The sequence below is a fragment of the Medicago sativa genome, chromosome 2 (genome assembly GCF_051527215.1).
Source record: "Medicago sativa cultivar Bolivia chromosome 2, Bolivia_mono, whole genome shotgun sequence".
NCBI lineage: Eukaryota > Viridiplantae > Streptophyta > Magnoliopsida > Fabales > Fabaceae > Medicago > Medicago sativa.
Genome location: NC_140750.1, coordinates 21,311,161 through 21,330,736, shown reverse-complemented (window position 1 = coordinate 21,330,736; position 19,576 = coordinate 21,311,161). Strand labels below are relative to the sequence as shown.

Genomic DNA, 19,576 nt, shown 5'->3' with positions numbered 1-19,576 from the left:
TGACACAATTAAGTGATGTAGAGACATAGCCAAATAAAGTCAAACATAGATACAACTTGCTAAAAAAGTGGGTTGGTGGTGGTTAATACAAGAATATTTGTGCTCCCTTCTTTCATGAAAAGAAAGAAAATTCAGAAAAGGGAAAATATGAAAACTGAATTTTAACATGATATAAATGATAAGGAAATAAAAAGAAGTGTGTGGTTAAAAATGATGAAGGTTAAATGATCATCTATATTTTGTCACAATCAGATCCCACCAAAGATCAAAAGTAAAAGAGTTTAAAATAACGAAGGTTGAATAAAATATAGATTTTAAACAGATTTTCAAAATTAGCGTCAAGTCAACAGAAAATAAAATAAAAATAGATCAACATAATGTTTGGATTTCCAAAGGGCCGAAACTGAGTTGCATAATCACATTAGGCTAAAAACAACTACTCAAGTGAGAATGACACCATATCTACATCAAAATTCTCAAGGGATTAGGTACAGGTCAACATACTTATATATTTCTCACCATCCACTCTTAGATTCAATTAAAAACTTGAATTCGCATATGACATGCTAATGGAGGGAGGTTTATGTTCATTTCTTTCATGATAAGAGAGAAAATAAATTAGAAACATAAAGAGGATAAGAGGGAGATTTATGTTCATTTCTTTCACCAAAAGCCTTATGACATTAGGTATATGAGTCATTTCACTTATATTTTCCCCACTATCTACTATTGCATCCAATGTAGAACTTTACCTCACATATGACATATAAGACATTTCTCTTACTCTTGGGACATTGCCAAATAAAGTTAAGCTGAGTTCCAATATGGTAAAAAAGGTGGTTGGTGGTGGTTTTAAGGAGGTAGTTTTATGTTTCTTTCCTTCATGAGAGTAAAGAAATTAAATTAGAAAAAGAAAGACGATGAAAAATGAATTTTAACATGAAAAAAATGATAAGGGAAAAAAGACGAAAAGGAATGTGTACTTTAACCGTGATAGTATAAGGAATTAAATGACTTGACGCTAATTTTGCACGTTTTATTTTGAAGTATTTGAAGATTTTGAGATAATTATTTTATCAAAAATTAGATTCAATTAAAAAAAATGTCACATCTATATAATATAAATTTAGGACCTATTTCATGTCTCATTATGGAAGTTATTTTCTCTTCTTTTGGTTATGACATGTGGCATCATAAACTAATAAACCCCTCAAAGTATGGTTATGACACGTGGCACCATAAACTAAACCAAGCATTCTTATGCATTTGATATTTATTGCTATTATTTTATGTTTATTTTTTTATGAAATATTCTAAATTGATGCATTGTTTTTCCAAAAATAATACTATTATTAATATGACATGAACCGAAAATGGCAATATATATTTCATATTGATTAAAATATTATTGATATGATTTGGTCAAAGAATTATGCATTTAAATATTTTTAACATGATATCGTTTTTTTTACATGACCTATGTTTATTTATTTTTTAAAAACCAAGTTAGAAAATGTAATAAAAAAATACAGATGATTTTCGAAATATCCCAGTTAAAAACTCAAAATTCAAAATAAAACTAAAATTATTAAATAACTATTTTTTTTCCAAAAACAAATACTTTTTTTTTCTTTTTTAAGTATCGGTAAAAGAAAAAGTTTAAATATGTTTATTTTTAAGTATGGACAACCGCACATAAATGGGTGATTGTCAAAGAATATCAAAAATATGAAAACTTATGATTGTATTTAAGGACTTTCTAAAATAAACGTTAAACCTTCCCTCAAAAAAAATGTAAATCACACTCTTCATCTCATTTAATGCTTTCTTATAATCCAATCAAATTGAATCATGACTCATTTCTTTTTTATTAGCCAATCAAAATGAATCATGACGCATTTAGTTTTCATAGACCAATCAAAATTGATCATTCCATGATTTTTTCCCTATATATAGATAATTTTTTTCCATTATTTTCATATGTCTCTTCCCCCATTTCTTCCCCCCATAAAAAAATTCATAAAAAAAAAAGAATTTTCTATGTTTTTAAAGCATGGAAGTTTTTTGTCAAAAAAAAGCATGAATGTTGAATCACTTCATTGTAGATTATGGGGTTGATTTTAATTTTTATTTGTATCTAATTGTTAATTGCTAATTCTACTTTCTCAGGGTCCCATTGGAGAGCATGTATCTCCATTCTTCAACTTCAAAGCGTTCAAAATCAACAATATAATTTCAAGTCGAAGCAATATTTTGTATTTGATATAGAATCAAGATGTTAGAGTTTAGATACGTTATGTTGGTTGAATATTACTTAATGTATTGATCTGTCGAAAAACTAATCTCAATAGTTTGATTTAGCTTATCCTAAAAAAAATATTGATTTAGCTTTTATCTATAACTATTTTATAAATATTTATCTTGCATGAACTCTTATTTTATAAATATTTAGCTTAGAGTTTGTATTACACATGAACTCTTATTTGATAAATTCTTAACACATCTCCCGATATGTTACACATCATACTAATGGTTGCATGCAATTGGTTCAGATCATCTAATTTGGACAAACCATTTATAATAAGAACACATTTTAACTTCATCATGATTTACTATGACGACTTTTCATTTATCACAGTTTCTTCAGTAGAATGTATCAAAAGCTTCAATCAGCCATGGACCAATAGACATGGTTTCTCGAGACACATAATCGCGACTTCTAACTCTAAAGGAATGTTCCAATTAATGTAATTAATGGTTTCTTTTTGCAACTAATTACTAACATTTGTCATTAAAAAAATCATTTGTTTTATATAATTTTTTTTATCAATTCAATATATTAAAGATATCACTTTTCAACTATGATAATGAATAAAATATTATGTCTTTCATTTGTAAATAGTATTCAATATAGTTTTTGTATTTAAAATAGCAAATTATATTTGTAAAAAAAATAGCAAATTATAGATATTTTACGCATACTTTTTAACGAGCTTTTTAGGCTAAAAATTTATTAAGAAAAAAATGACAAATAAAAAAATTAAAGGACATAAACCTAGCCAAATAAACAATTATGGACATAAACCGAATTCAAAGAAAGAGGCAGCATAATCTTTTCAATTAATTTCAATGATTGTCTTTGTCCCAATTATCTTTACTGTCACCTTAAATTTCATTTAAAAATATTATGGCATTTAATCAAATTAACTTTACACTTAATGGACATGAAATGAAATTAATTTGCGATGAAAATTTATATGTATGCAATAATGCCTTAAACTTTATTGACATTTTTCAACTCAGTATAAAAATTTCTTATACGTAGCACTATCATAACTAATTATAGTTTACATATTTTTTGTTTTGCATCATTAGAATTTATATAAAATTTCGTCTGTATTTTTTTATGTGATTTGAAAAATTTATGTGCTAAAATTAATGTTTTCTCTCTCTATAAAATAAAAAAATAAAAATTAAAAAATATTGATAGCATCTAAACTAGGCACAAGATATGCAAAAAAGAGATAAAAAAACAAATATAACATGTACCAACTTTTTTTTTGAAGGATTACATGTACCAACATAGTAGCTATAATTTAAAAAGGGAGCAAAAATTAGTAGAATCAATGTCTATATTTCACATAGGAAACATCATTCAAAGCAAAACATTTTTGTTTTTCTCTATAAGGAATGATTTGGTGGTGTATAAAAAGCATTGATTAAGTTCATATTATTTCTTTCCATAAAAAAGTTCATATTATTTGTAGAAGCAAGAAAATAAAAAACAAGGGTGATAAGAAGGGTCAAAGAAAAACGTTTTTTTCTTTATATATAAGGAATGATTGAATTAATGGTACATAAAAAACATTATTTAAGTTCATATTATTTATGAAAAAAAAATAAAAACATTTGTGATGAGAAAAAAATAAATTACTCATACTTTTTTTTATCTACTCATATGTTTTTAAAAACAACTTAATACTTTTTTTTTTCATTTTCACATGATGTAATTTTTTTATAAAATATATTATTAATTATTTTTGCAGTAAATTTTGTATCCATACGTTAATGTAGTGATTTTCTTGAATTTTTTCTAGATATTGATTCTAATTTCACCATTCTTCACACAATTCCGATATTGAACCAAAGAATTCAAAATTCTTTTCAATTTTATTGTATTTTTTAATTTTCAACAATACTCACTATTTTTTACAAATAGTGAGTATTGTTATTTCAAAAAACAATACTCACTATTTGTAAAAAAAAAAAAAAAATACTACTCTTATTTTTCAGTGTCCGAAACCATTAATCTTAGAGTTTAGTTGATCGTCTTTTGCTTGATTTTGATGTATCAAATTGTAAGAGCATCCCTAATGGAGACCCCCAATTTTGAGTATTTAAACGGGTCCCACATGTACACATCATTCTTTTATAATTTTTTAGTAAAAGTACATAATAAATACTCAATCACTCCAATGGAGATCATGTAACAAAAAGTATAAATGGTTCCCACCAATAACTCTTCATCATTTATATTTCAACACTAACATATTATTTTAATAAAAAGTATTGTCGGATCCACTTATGAATTGGGGGTCTCAAGTGAGACTCTCGGTATTAGAAGACCCTAAAAAAAATTCCCCATGGGATACCTATTAGTTACCGGATCTTAAATGGTGAAGATCTCACCGTTGGGGATGCTCTAAGCATCTATTTTTACTAGACATCTATTGTCACCGTGTATTCGATTAGTACACATGTTTGTCTTCATTGTCAGTTATTGAAGGTTCATACAAGCACATAATAAGAAATAGTACGAAAATTTTTGGGAAGAAGAATATAATAAATTGTACGAAAAATAGAGAGAAAATTAAAAGACGCTTTTATTTTTATTTTGTCAACTAATCATAACACATTGGCGTTTTTCCATGGTTTGTGCCCCACCAAAGACCAAAAGTGAAGGAATTTGAAATAAAATAAAAATTTAATTTTTTAATTAATATAAAAAATTAAAAAAATGACATAAAAAAAGCTAAGAAAGCAATTCATCATAATGTTCAGAGTTTTGATGGAGTATACAATGAGTTGGATCATCACATTTTGTTAAGATAATCCTCAAAAATGACATAACACCATATTTTGACCCAAAATCTTAAGACATTAGATACATGATCCAACATAGATGTTTAACTCGCACATGACACATTAACTTCTCCCTTTTCTGTGTGAGATTCTTTGTATTTGTGACTTGGTGAGATTGTCTAATAAGTTCAAAGGCACAACATCTTAAAAAAGGTGGGTTGGTAGCGGTTTCAAAGAGGGATGTTTTTTTTATTTCATTTATGAGAAGAGAGAAAGTAAATTAGACAAAAAAATAAGTCAATTTAGGTGGGCTAATTTAGCTTCTTCAAAAAAAATGAAAAAGGAATTTGAACATAGAGAAATAATAAGGGAAAATAATAACTTGCTGTTAGTTTTATGGGTTTGTTTAAGGATTTGGAGATTACTGGGTAACTATACTGCCAGAATATTACACTTATTAAAAAAATTCCATATCAATTTTAAATGTATAATAAACATTTATTTTGTTAACTTAGTATTACACATCTACGTTTTCCTTTTGTGAGATCCCGCAAAAGACCAAAAGGTGAAGATTTTTTTAATAAATGAATAGAATGCAAAAGCATAAAGAGAGAGGCATGACGTCTCAACTAGATTGGCACTTGATAACTAACTTTCTTCTTTGCTCATACTCTAAAAAAGGCGAAGAAATTTGAAATAATAGATGTTAAAAAAAATATTGTCATGATAAAAAAATTGCACGAAAGTGAATAAATCAAAAATATAAAATTTAAGATAAAAAAAGTTAAACAAATGACATTCAAAAAATAACAAAATAAATCATTATAATGTTGGTACTTCTCATGGAGCTTACATTGGGGTGTATCATCGTATTAGACTCTATGAGAAACCTCCCAAGTGAGATTAATATTATATCTTCATTCAAAATATCTAGGCACGTAGTGTTATGCAGTAGGTTTGCATTGGATTCAATAATTTTTTAACTTTTTTTTTAAAAGAATAATATTTTAACTCATTTTCCAATGCAATATTTCTATTTTTATCTTCTTGGCCAATGTCCTAAGGGCACACCTTAACATTTCCTTATAATTTATGTTAATTAAATTTTATTTATTTTTTAGAATAATCGCGAACTAACTTCTTTAGCCAAATCCTCGTGAACGAACATGGGTACAGAAGTTAGTTCATGAGAGTAGGATTCTCCTTTTGAAACGTGGAATATAGAAACTCTTAACAAAAAAAATTATGAAAATAGTGCACACTCGCTAGGAGGATGAATAATTTTATGTGTCTACATAAAAATATATGGGTGTGTGTGGAAAGGAGAACAAATTAGATATTTCAGAATTTAACTTTTGGTATACTGCAAAGTTGGAACGAGAAATGGGGAAAGCATTATTGTGGGTAAAGAGTGGAATAAGGATATTATTGATATAAAAAGGTTGGGAGATAGGATCATAGTCCTAAATTTTGTAGTGGAATAAGATACCTTTAATGTTATTAGTGCTTATGCACCTCATGTAGGGTTAGAAGAAAACCTTAGAGTAAAGTTTTGGGAGAATTTATAATACTTAGTGCAGGATATACCATTAGGATAAAAGATTTTAGGAAGGGATCCAAATGGTCATGTAAGGAGAGTTTTTAGAGTGTCTATACGGCTTGCATTGGAAGGCTTCATTGCACGTCGCCTGGTATAGGGGAGTTGTACTACATGAGGATAATGTTGACCATTCAGAAGGGTTGCATGGGATATAGTTGCATAAAAACAGTTAATGAACATACCTATGACACGTTCCAGGAAGCATGCTCTGCTTTGGGATTACCTGATGACGACATAAAGTTTATAGATTGTATAACGGAAAATGGTGAGTTGGGTTCGGGTCAACAACTACGTTGGTTGTTTGTGCATCTCTTAACCACTAGCACAATGATGAGCCCTAATATTGTATGGGATGTGACATGGCAGTTGCTGTCTGATGGTATCTTCTTATTTGAACGTAGGAGGCATCTGAATGTTCTGGGTAATATTTATTGTACTTATTTCGAAATCTATGTACCATTTTGTTTTGTGTAAGATCTGATTTTTGCATTTTTTTCTCGGGCTAAAAAGGCACAGTTTAGAAAAATGGTTAACATACTCATGCTCAAAGTATTGTATGCCTATCTCCATAAATATATTTATCTATTTAAGTAGTAATAATAAACAAACCCAATAGTCTTTCAAAAAATAATAAACAAATACACTATTAAATATTTTTGATTTGATGAGAATAAGTTTATACAAATATATATATATATATATATATATATATATATATATATATATATATATATATATATATATATAATACGAGTGTATGCACGTAAGAAAACATAAGCTTAAGTAAAACAGAGATAAATTTCAGGCTAGCTAAGAAAGTAGGTATATAGCTTTCCACTATGTATATCTTGATTAATTTGTTCACATTATCTGTTCGTTAATTGATTAACTTTTCACATTATCTACATTAGTTTCCACTCATGACATCATTTTGTAGAAGTTCCTATATCTATTTCTTCTGTACATTTAGTAACTAATGACTTGGGAAATCCTTTGCAAATAAGCTTATTTTTTTAGTTTGAGTTAAGCTGAAAGAAGCTTTTATCGATTAAGAGTTGAGTTGTAACTTCAATATAATTTTTTTCATTGCATTGCATATAATTCTAAGAACTTACGCTGTCTACCTACAAGAGGCTACAATTTACCCTATCATTTTTAGTTTTTATGTCAAAGACATAAGTGAAAATAGGCATGTTTCAACACATAATGATACGTTTAAATATAAAGGCTTCTCATATAAAGCTAATATTTTTTCTTTCTCTTCAACGTGCACACAGATGCATGCAAAGATGTTAATATTAATTTTGTAACTTTACATTTAATATACAGATCTATGTATAAGTGAAGATGACTTAAAGAACCTGTGTTTGATTCAAATTGAAATGCTGCTTCAGGAAAATGGACGGTCGCTTACTGAATTCAAATCTATGCCAAGTCCAAATGCAGCAGACATGCCAACCTTCACAAACAAGCTTATCGTTGATGAGCTAAATTACAACAAGGATGAACTGGCAAAGACACAAGCTGACATGTTATTGATGCTGACTGATGAACAAAGATATGTGCATGACAAGATCATGGACTCCGTTGGTTCTGACGACGGTGGTTTCTTTTTCTTATATGGTTACGATGGTACTGGAAAAACCTTTATATGGAAAACATTGTCGACTGCTGTTAGATCGAAGGGGTTAATTGTTTTGAATGTTGCATCCAGCGGTATAGGGGCTCTTCTATTACCAGGTGGAAGAACCACACACTCAACGCTGACAGTCACTGTTGAGATTAATGAGGCATCATCTCTGACCATGGATAACAATAATCCAAGGGCAGACCTGGTGCGTGCTGCTAATGACGCACCGTTGGTGTTTTGATGCAGTTGACCAATCGATGTGTGATATCATGTCCAAGAATGATCCCGTTAACGAGTTTAGACCTTTTGGTGGAATGACGGTAGTTTTAGGTGGTGATTTCAGGCAGACATTGCCTATTGTCCGAAAAGGATTGATGCAGGATATTGTTGATGCATCAATCTATTCATCAAAGATATGGGCTTATCGTAATGTGTTGAGGCTCACTGTTAATATGAGATTGGGTGCATCTTCGGTACCTGCAGAGCAGGAAGAAATTGCTAATTTTGGCAAGTGGATACTCTCAATTGGAGACGGCAACGACGCTTCGGATGAGAATGGTGAAATGAAGGAAGAAATTCCTGAAGATTTGCTCATATCCGACACAACAAATTCGTTGATGTCACTAATAGACTTTGTATATCCCGATTTGAATGATAAAATTGGTGACCCACTCTTTTTCCAAGAAAGGGGAATAGTCGCACCAACGCTTGATTCAGTTGAGCATGTTAACGAATATATGATGTCACTGATTCCAGGTGAAGAGAAAGAGTATTTAAGCTCTGATTCTGTTTGTCGATCGAGCGAAAATTCTAATGTCCAGAGCGAGTGGTTCACAACGGAATTTCTTAATGGTATTAAGAGCTCTGGAATTCCAAATCACCGGTTGAAACTAAGGGTAGGATGTCCAGTTATGCTGATGAGAAACATCGATCAGGCCAATGGACTGTGTAATGGTACGAGGCTGACAGTTACTCATCTAGGGAAGAGCACTATAGTTGCTACCGTCATTACAGAAAAAAGGGCAGGTACCAGGATATCCATTCCCAAGATGAATCTTATTCCGAGTGATCCATGACTACCCTTTAAATTCAGACGCAGGAAATTTCCATTGACGCTTTGTTTTGCAATGACGGTAAATAAAAGCCAGGGTCAATCTTTATCTCGAGTGGGAGTTTATCTTCCTAGGCCCGTGATCACGCATGGACAACTCTATGTCGTTGTCTCTCGAGTTACTTCTAGAAAAGGTTTTAAGCTGCTCATATTGGACGAAGATAATGATGTTTGCAAGGAGACCACAAATGTTGTGTATCGTGAAGTTTTTCAAAAAGTATGATCATTGATTATGTTTTAGAATTGTTGTTGCTATAATTGAGAAAACTAAAGTTGCGTACTGTTTGTAAGTCATATTTTCTTTTTATTTCGTTGTAAGGCGTACTGGTCATTACAGGACATGTAATTTCTATATAAGCAGATCCTCCTGCAATTGACTTTTAATTGATTCACTTTTCGGGTATAACAACCATTGGACTTTTTATTTTACATCGTTGTTACCCTAAAATACAATATTTACATTAGACCATTGGTTTTGTAAAAAATAAAAACAAAGAACAATCAGCATTTGTGTAGCACAAACCATGTTTATACACACCCGTAAAAAATCTAACATTTGCATTCACATACTGGATCTCTACATCTGACACTGACTATTTTATAAAAAAATACAAATATTTTAGTTTTTATGATTAATATAATACATTATGGCAACAAATAATAATATATAGTACGTCGGCGTATTTTTTGCAAAAATATTACATATGCTAAGTTTAACAATGAACAACCCTTAAACTACAACTATATTTTATAATTATAAATCTCAATACTTTAATCATTATGTGCAATGTTTAGATATTTCAAAATATATACAAAATTAAGATGATATTTTTTCCATATCAAATTTAAATTATAACCACACTTATAACTTTAAGATAACATAATATAAAATCTATACATTTGATCAAAAAAGTTTTTTATTTCCCCGTGCTTGGCACGGGTCACTACACTAGTATAATATAGTATGACAAGGAATCACATATATGACAGATCATGTCCAAACATGCGCTCAAATTTTAAAATGAGATAAACAAATTAAGAATTTTACCAAGTATTTGATTATGAAACTTTTCTTGTCTTGGATGTCATCCTATCTCTTTACTTCAAAAACACTTGATAAAATAAAAGTGAGGATAATTAAACAAACAAATGCCAAGAGTGGTAGTCTGGAGCGCAGACGGGAGGGGTAACTATCCAAACCTCATACATAAGATAAGAGGCATCAATTTTGTCCAAACCTCATGAGACAAAACCTCATGATCTTGTGGTGATTTTTTTCCCTTTCATTTATATCCTTTATTTAAACTATTATATTCATAATTTTATCCTTTTTTACTTTATTATTTTTTGTTACAAGGATAAGAAAGAAAAAGAAAGAGAAAAAGAAAAACTACACTGAATGGAACCAAGTTCGAGGAGAGTCTGTTGCTAGGATGTCTAATAAGTCTAGCGGAGTGTAATTCATAAGATCCAAGGAGGAAGAAGTTCTAGTTTTTGTCAAGAAGTCAACACAACTATTTCCTTCACGAAGTGTGTAAGTGATGGATATGTTCCAGATGAGGTTGAGAAAATCCTTGATTTCTTAAATCAAAGTAGCATACTTGTGGATCCTTGAGAATGTTAACACATTGAAGAGAATCCGTAAAAAAAAAAAAAACATTATGGTGATTCATTTCTCGAGTCATTGAAAGCCCTCAACGAATATCATGGAGCTCAACTATAAGGATGTTAGTGTCACATGCAATGTAGCCTGAGAAACCTAAAACTCATGACCCAGAAGGTAGGTGTAGTAAGCCTCTCTAGCCCGCTCTAATAGGATCAACAAGACAAATGTCATCAATATGATAACCGTGGATATATGATTAGATGAGTTCCACTAGACCAAATTACCCTGAAGGCTAGTAGGCTATGCAGGAAGGCAACAATAATTTAGTGTGGTAAATAAGTTTCTAGCTTACATGGCAAGACGATAAGTTAACATCAGAGCATTTGAGAAGCAAGTAAAGTTTTTATTTCTCCAAGATCACCATACCCCAACAACGAAGATGTTGAAAATATACGAAGTGAGACCAAACTTGATACAAGAAAATCATACCTGGAAACTCATTCAAGAAAATCAAATAAAAAATTTATCATATATGGTTCCCTTCATCATCATTGACCCCCCACCTTCACCATCATCAAACTCGTCACCTTCACATTTCATCTTCACAATCATCACTTTCTTCAACCAAATTAGACATAATAGCAACACCACACATAAATCATGAACCCACAAACATATGTTGTGGGAAAAAAAACAAAAACAACAATAAAAAACTTAAATATGTGGTTTTAGATCAATTTTTAGAAACAACAATTTTGAATTGTTTCCATTATTCATTTCACCCCATCAGACCCAATTCTGCGTTTTTAGATATGCGTTTTTAAATTTTGCTCTCCTTTTCAAATCTATGGGATGAGTTATTTGAATGAATTTATGGGTTGTAAATTAGAACCCCTATTTTACCAATTTTGTGGAAATAAACTTGGTTTTGGGGTTATTCAAACTCATTGTTTTGTCTGTGATTGATGAATGAGTATGAGGAAGATTTGGTAGGATTTGTTGTTGAAAAAGAGAGGAAAGATGGATTGGATCATGGTGATGGTGGCAAAGGTTTTGGAGAAAGGGTTGATTAATGTGTATGGAGATGATGATTGTCTAGTATGATGAAAATTAAGATGCACGAAAAATGTTGATGTTGAAGAGGAAGATTAAGAGAGAATGATGAATACGATAAAAATCTTGTTCATTTTTTTTAAACTAATTATGTGGCATTGTTTATTATTTAATTATCTAAATGTTCAGTTCTGTTCGCCACATGTATAATTCAAATGACCAAGTGACGAAAAGACTAACTTACTCCAATGTTGCAAACGTTTTAGATCAACTTGAAACACTTAAAACAAAAGGGATCAACTTGAACCCTAAAATAAACATAAGGGACTAAACATACAATTAGGTCAAGGCCTTGTATAGGGTGGGAGACCTTGATAGGTCTCCTACGGTGCATCACTTTTTAGAACCGTTGGATTGATTGAGCACACAATATACTAAGTACACCAAGGACACAATATACAAATGTCGTGTGCTTGTAAGTGTTTACTGTCAGGGACCTTAGTGATAGTAAGTGTTTATTGTCAGGGACCTAACTGACAATAAGTATGCACAGTCAGGGACCTAGCAGCAAGTCTCGAACAACTTCATCGAGAAAGATGACCTAGTTCTTGACGAAGAGCAAGACTTCATTGAGACGAGTTTGGGGATATTGATTTTTGGTGGAGGGATATTAATTTTCAAGGATATTGATTTTCGATTCAAGGACCAAATTGACAATTTTCTACTTTCACTTTAGTCACTGTGACACCTCATACACCTTGTCAGCATAAAATATTTGCCACGTCATCAGTTAACATAATTATTTAACGCCAAAAACTAAAGTGATAACGGAAGTGCAAATTCAGGAACTATTTTGTATTTAATCCTAAGTCCGAGCAACACTTCGTTGGGACGAGTTTGGGGATATTGATTTTTGGTTCAGGGATATTAATTTTCAGGATATTGATTTTCGATTCAGGGACCAAATTGACAATTTTCTACTTTCACTTTAGTCACTGTGACACCTCTTACACCTTGTCAGCATAAAATCTTTGTCACGTCATCAGTTAACATAATTATTTAACGTCAAAAACTAAAGTGATAACGGAAGTGCACATTCAGGAACTACTTTATATTTAATCCTAAGTCAGAGACCTATATGACCGTGAGGTGCAAAGTCGGCATCAAAGTGATCATGTACTCTTTGTTTTTCCACGCCCAAAACTTACATTGGGAAGATTTCCTCGGTATTTGAACTTTTTCCATATAGCTTTACCTTGGTAAGATTCTTTGGGTAGTCAATTTGTTTTTTTACACCCAATTTTTTGGAAAATTTCCCTTGGTAATAACTTTTTGAGGAATTGTATCCATGAGTAATTTTTCGTGGGTAATCTATCATATTCATGCAGTGATCGAAGCCATTTCTTTTAAAAGGAGAGGCTAACATGGAAAGATTGAAGGGATGCTGATACGAGAGCAAGTATCTTGTTTTGTTAAATATAGGACTAGGATTTTGGCTTTTCTAGGGTACAATCACATGGGACTTGTTGTATACATGTGATGCTGGATGAGGTTTTCCATCTGCTCTATGTGGAGCCAACAAAATACCCCTTTCCGATTCTCAATATTACACAAGATTTAAAAGAAGCATGTAATTGGAAAGGTTGCCATTTTCAGTCTAAGCATATGTTCTCTAAATAACTTTATTTTAACAAATAAATATGGGCAAAATCTCGAAAGTGATGGGTAATGTTCACATGGCTTATCAAGAAAGCTCAATATGGGATATTTTCTTTTGGATATTGAAAATTTAAATGTTTAGGTGGATATTATTGTTGCCTTGTGGGTATGGTTGAATTCTCAAAATAAGTTTTGGTGACACTTAGGTCATTGTCTGCGTCACCAGCCTCAATTGCCTCATTTTGATCAAGCGCATGTTAGATTTTCTTTTGCACACAACAGGAAAAAAAAAATCAATACAAGACACATAAAATCGATTTTGATAGGGTCATAATGAGCATAACTCGGTTGATAAAAAAAAATGTAATGAAATATGCAAGGGGTAGGGTTCCATTTATTCTTCTTAAGGGTGCAATTTTAACCATTAGACTAGCTTGATCAAACAAAACAAAAATCATTGTGATATGTATTGTATTTGTTTTAAAGAGCCAAACAACAAAACTCACACATACTAAATGTTGAGAACCGGGATATTGTTTGCACATGCATATCAAATGTCAATGCGTCTATCATTTGAGTTGTATTTACGTGATGATGAATTATATTTTATAGTAATTCTTTTTAGAATCGATGCCAACTAAAAACAATAACTTTTCATTTTTTTTTATCTCTAAATGTGATTTTTAACGTCAAATATGTCCTTTCAACTCACGTTTATGTGAACATATTTATCCATTTCTTTAAAATAAATCATTCTACATTTATTTCATTTCTTTAATTAAAATATTAATTTTACAAAATCATTTTATTCAAGATAGTTGAGTAAAAAAACAGCATTTAGTTACACCTCCAAAACATACACACGTAATAAACTTTCAAATTTAGCCAATTTTCAATTAAAACTTTGAATTTATAGTTAGCTAGTATCAACTAATTGATGGAACTAATTGATGGAACATTTTTTTTTTAAGAAGCTAAATTAACCCACTTAAATTAACACTGGGGAGAATCGAACTTGAGACCTCGAGGAGGAGCACACTCCCAGATCTCAAGTCAATACCACCATGCCAACCCAAGTGGGTTTAATTGATGGAACATTATAAATTAAAGACAGTGACTTGGTCCCATGCATGGCCATCAAAAGGAATTTCAGCTAATTGACCTTATAAGGAAATAAAATATTGGTCATTATAAGGCAAATTATGGTGAGTATTGTTCAACATCGCAGTCACAGGACCATCTGGCACGAGGAGGAGATGGAAAATTGAAGTAGAGTCACGACCATGGTGTTGGGTTAAAGAGAATATTTGTGCCTTAAAGCCCTACATATTTTACTCATTTTTTATGGCTCAATTAAAAACCATGTTTTGATTGGGTAGGATAGGGTGTTGGAATCTTCCTATACTTTTTATTCCCTCCCTAGATGTTGTGTGCTTGACCTTTCCTAAATCTTCCAGAAAGAACAATGATTGATATCCTTATTAGATAAATTCATAGTCACAGAAAGAACAATGATTTATGAACATCTATTAATTATTTGTCCATGATTTTAGGAAAAGACGCATGTCATAAGACAATATAATACTTATCAAGTTATCATGCATATGTCCTTTGAAAAAAATACTTATAATGTTGCACATAAGTGCATGGTACTATACAAGAGTCATCTTGCATGGCTATATAACTTGTAATTTAGAATAGGATGAACAGTAAAAGAGAGAGAAGATAAAGAAATTGTGACTGAAGCTTAGACTATGTTTGTCCCAATAATTGTTAACAGTGAGTGAATATTAGAGTGGTTTTTTTTTCTTTCTCTACAAGAGTTTTAATGTTGTTTGTATTCATACTGTTCTAATTTAGATGCATGAAATTAAGGTTAATGTCATCCTATCTGAGCACTTGGATAGGTGTTATTGGTTTATCTTTTCAAAACTCCTAGAAAGATAATTTGTTAAAGAAAATGTTAAGCGTACACTCATATGAGTGTATACACTTTGAGAAAGAAAGAGATAAGCGTTAATTATGTGATAGATGTGATAGACTTTGCAACTAATGCGTTTATAAATCCCACAATGTAATGCGGTTTTTGTAATGTCCATTATAAATCCTAGACGCGGGTTGGTGGTTCTACCTCTTCTTGCATGGGGTGTATCGGCAAATATAAATTTTTATATAAAAAATTATATACTAGTTAAAAACGTTTTTTTTTTTTTTTACCGAAAGTAACAATTACTCGGTTAGGCAGCATAAACAAACACAAATGCTTTGGGCATCCTCCCCCATACACAAGCATATATATGTCGACCTAATGAGAATCAACATTTTATTTTCCACACCAAATTAACGACCAAAATTAATTGAGATATGTTCCTTTCATCTTTGGTCCCTACCCACATTATATATGCATTTCTTGATAATTGATATCCTTCCTCCACAAACCATAAGATAACTTTTTTAAAAAAAGAGAGCATATTATTGATTTAAGTCTAAATGCATGAGTATTCTCCTTTCTACTCGATGAAAATTATTCCTCAACCACATCCAAATTATATTTATCTTAACCAATTACGCAAATATGTATTGCTAGCGTAAATTAAAAGTTGCCTAACCTCATTATTCTCCAGCTAATCAATATAATTAATGGCCCTAATTTACTTTACATGCAATTCGTTTGCATGAGTTAATTATTAGAACTTATAACTCTCTCCAACTTTGTTCTAGAATAAGTTATCCTCCTCAAAACAAAACAAAGATTCTCTAAAGTGGGGTAACAATACTTTGGACTCCACAAATTGTTAACGGAATCAAGAGCCCTCCCCCTCCCCCATTCCGATTAAGACCAAGGCACATGAGATTTAACCCACAACATCCTTTCTTCAAATGCACATACTTTGCTCATAACTCTCCCCATTTGGGTCCCACCTTAGCTGTACTCACATCCAAATATTCATGTATATATTTGTATTTTTTTTACAACTTGGTTAAGGTGAATTGAGTTTTGAAGGCTCTCGCATTAAGTCTAAAAGACTTAAACAATATTTAAATTGATACTTATTGTTTTAGATCAGGTCAAGGCTCAATTAAAATGAATTTTATTACAAGGATAAGTGTGACATGTACTCTACACTATACACGCATTATCATTCGACAACCAATAAACGTATGATGAAAATCAAAAGATGATCTATTCAAGATCACTTATAATTTAGGTGTTTAATTTTGTTCGAGATATATCTCATATAACTTATATATTATATATCAACGAATTAGTGATCTTTCTTTAATTTTAACTACGAAAGTGAAATTCAAACTACACTATTCTAGAGCATTAATTATATCCATATCAATTGGAATATATTGACTACATCTTTCTTTATATAATATAAATAAATAAATAAAACATTAAATTGAGCACTCTCTCCCATCATTTGATTTATAAATACACCATCCACCCATCCCCAACTATCATTGCATACTCATCTCTAACTACCTCACAAAACCTTAAAAATCACAACACAAACACTTTGTTCTTGTTTCTTCTTTCTTTCTCCACTTGTATACTATTCCAATAATGTCTGGGGTTTGGGTTTTCAAGAACGGTGTGGTGCGGCTAGTGGATGGCGCGGAGGCGATGGAGGGTGGCAGCCAAGGGTCAGGAGGACGGCGCAAGGTGTTGGTTCATACCGCAAGCAACGAGATTATCACCTCTTACGCGGTTTTAGAGCGCAAGCTAAGTTCATTGGGGTGGGAGCGTTACTATGATGACCCTGACCTCCTCCAGTTCCACAAACGCTCCACCGTTCATCTTATCTCCCTTCCTATGGACTTCAACAGGTTCAAGTCCATGCACATGTATGACATCGTTGTCAAGAACAAGAACTCCTTTGAAGTTAGGGAAATGATGATGTAGCCAGCTAACAAATTAACAACAATCCCTATGCATGACCTTGTAATTTGGATTCTTGGTTTTGCTTCTAAGTCCTGTGTGTGTTGGTTTGAATTTTGATTAGTGTGACTAAACATGTCTACATGATTGTTAGTCACATTAATCTGTGTATTTTGTGCATAGGTTTGTGTTTTGATTACTGAAATATATGTAATATAGAGCTATGGTGTGTTTGTGTTTAAGTGGCTGTGTTCATGTGTATGAAGGTGCGGTAAATATTTGTAGTCGTTTTAAAGTTGGTGTTTTCCCAATTTAAAGTGTGTGCGCTAAATAATATTCACATTTTTGTACATCTACTTTTTATAAACATTATAATGATGTATATAGAGAACCGAAAGACTGAATTGATCTATGTTGGTGTATTAGATTCATGATATGCAGAGCCGATCTAAGAGTAAGACTATTAAAGCCCTTGTTTTAGGTCCATCAACAAAAATGTCACATATGCGGACAATAAAACCTGCATATTTTAAAATTTGTTTTTGGACTCACTTACTATTAAAATTATTGGGTCGGCCCTGATAATATATAGCTTAAAAGGTTCTTTGGGTCAAATCGAATTTTCACATTTGATGAATATACATAGGGTGGTATCTCTAATCAAATAAGGCGAGATCTTTGTGTTGGATGTGCGGAGTTATACCATGTAAAGTTACTATTTTTGTTTAGAAACTATTTTAAGATGAAGGTAGAGTTTGATTTGAGGTGAGGCCTAGCCTGCCTTTGAAAATTGGTGGGCAATTTACCCAAACCAATAAAAAACAGCCATGTGTCATCCATTATAAAATAACTTTTTTTTTTTTTTGAAAAAACATTTTATTATTTTATTTTACAATTTTAGCATGTATTTTATTATTTACATATTCACCCCATTTTAAATTAATGATATTTTACAATTTAAACCATCAAATCAATTAGATTTTCCTTTCAATCCAATCACTATCCAAACCCTTTTTTTTTTTTCAAATCTGGGTTAGACATGCATCATTCCAATTAAGAATGGCTTTACAAAAATCACTAAAAATAAAAAATATCACCCCGTCCCCGTGAACTTAGCTCAGTTGGTAAGGACAATACATAATATATGAAAGGTCTGGGGTTCGAATCCCGGACACCACCAAAAAAAAAATATCACCCCTAGAAATCGAACCAAGGCACACACACTCTTGATTAAATAACTTAACCATTTAACCAATACATCTTTCATGAAACAAATTGAAATGTAAAATATATGTTATTAGTGAGCAATATTTTTTTTTGCAGCGTCTTATAATTAGGCATGGCAACAAAACCCGTGCCCATGGGTACCGGCCCAAACCAACCCCGGTTTGACGGGTTTTCCCTGATTTGACTGGGTTTGGGTATGAGTTTGGGTTTTTCCCGATTTCAAAATTCGGGTACGGGACGGGTAACGGGGATATATGTACCCATCCCGAACCCATACCCAAACCTACCCGAATGTAGAAAGGTCATTTTTTATTTTGTTGTTGAAGGGGTTGATAATGATATGCCATGTTATTTGGTTTGATAATTTTCATGATATAAGAACTTTCATTGATAGTTCAAGGAGCAACCGAATTATTCGATAAGAAAATGTTAAAATGAGCAAATATTAATATTGGATAATGCATTACAAAATTACCATTGAAGCATAAAAAAACTCATTTTTTATTGAAAAAATTGATTCACTACGGGGATGGGGATGGTGCGGGAATACCCGAACCCATTGGGGACGGGGATGAGATTCAATTTCTAATCCCCGTTGGGTATGGGTAGGGTAACAGATAAGTATATGGGAGTAGGGGATGGGGATGGGGAAGGCAAAACCCGTCCCCACCCCGTCCCATTGCCATGCCTACTTATAATCCAAGCTTTAGTAAAAAAAATCA

The 19,576-nt window shown here is 31.6% G+C and overlaps 2 protein-coding genes across 2 annotated transcripts; both read left to right on the top strand.

The window, feature by feature from the left end:
- The first annotated feature begins 6,793 nt into the window (after positions 1–6,793).
- LOC146945449 (uncharacterized) lies at positions 6,794–8,553 on the top strand. The gene is made up of 3 exons (XM_085748069.1): positions 6,794–7,103; positions 8,012–8,287; positions 8,405–8,553. Exons 1-3 carry the CDS (start codon positions 6,794–6,796, stop codon positions 8,551–8,553), a joined length of 735 nt encoding a protein of 244 aa, XP_085604195.1.
- An 8,645-nt stretch (positions 8,554–17,198) lies between these two features.
- LOC146945448 (flowering-promoting factor 1-like protein 1) lies at positions 17,199–17,977 on the top strand. Its single transcript, XM_085743778.1, has one exon. The coding sequence runs from the start codon at positions 17,313–17,315 to the stop codon at positions 17,649–17,651; it is 339 nt and encodes a 112-aa protein (XP_085599904.1). The 5' UTR covers positions 17,199–17,312; the 3' UTR covers positions 17,652–17,977.
- The last annotated feature ends 1,599 nt before the right edge of the window (positions 17,978–19,576 follow it).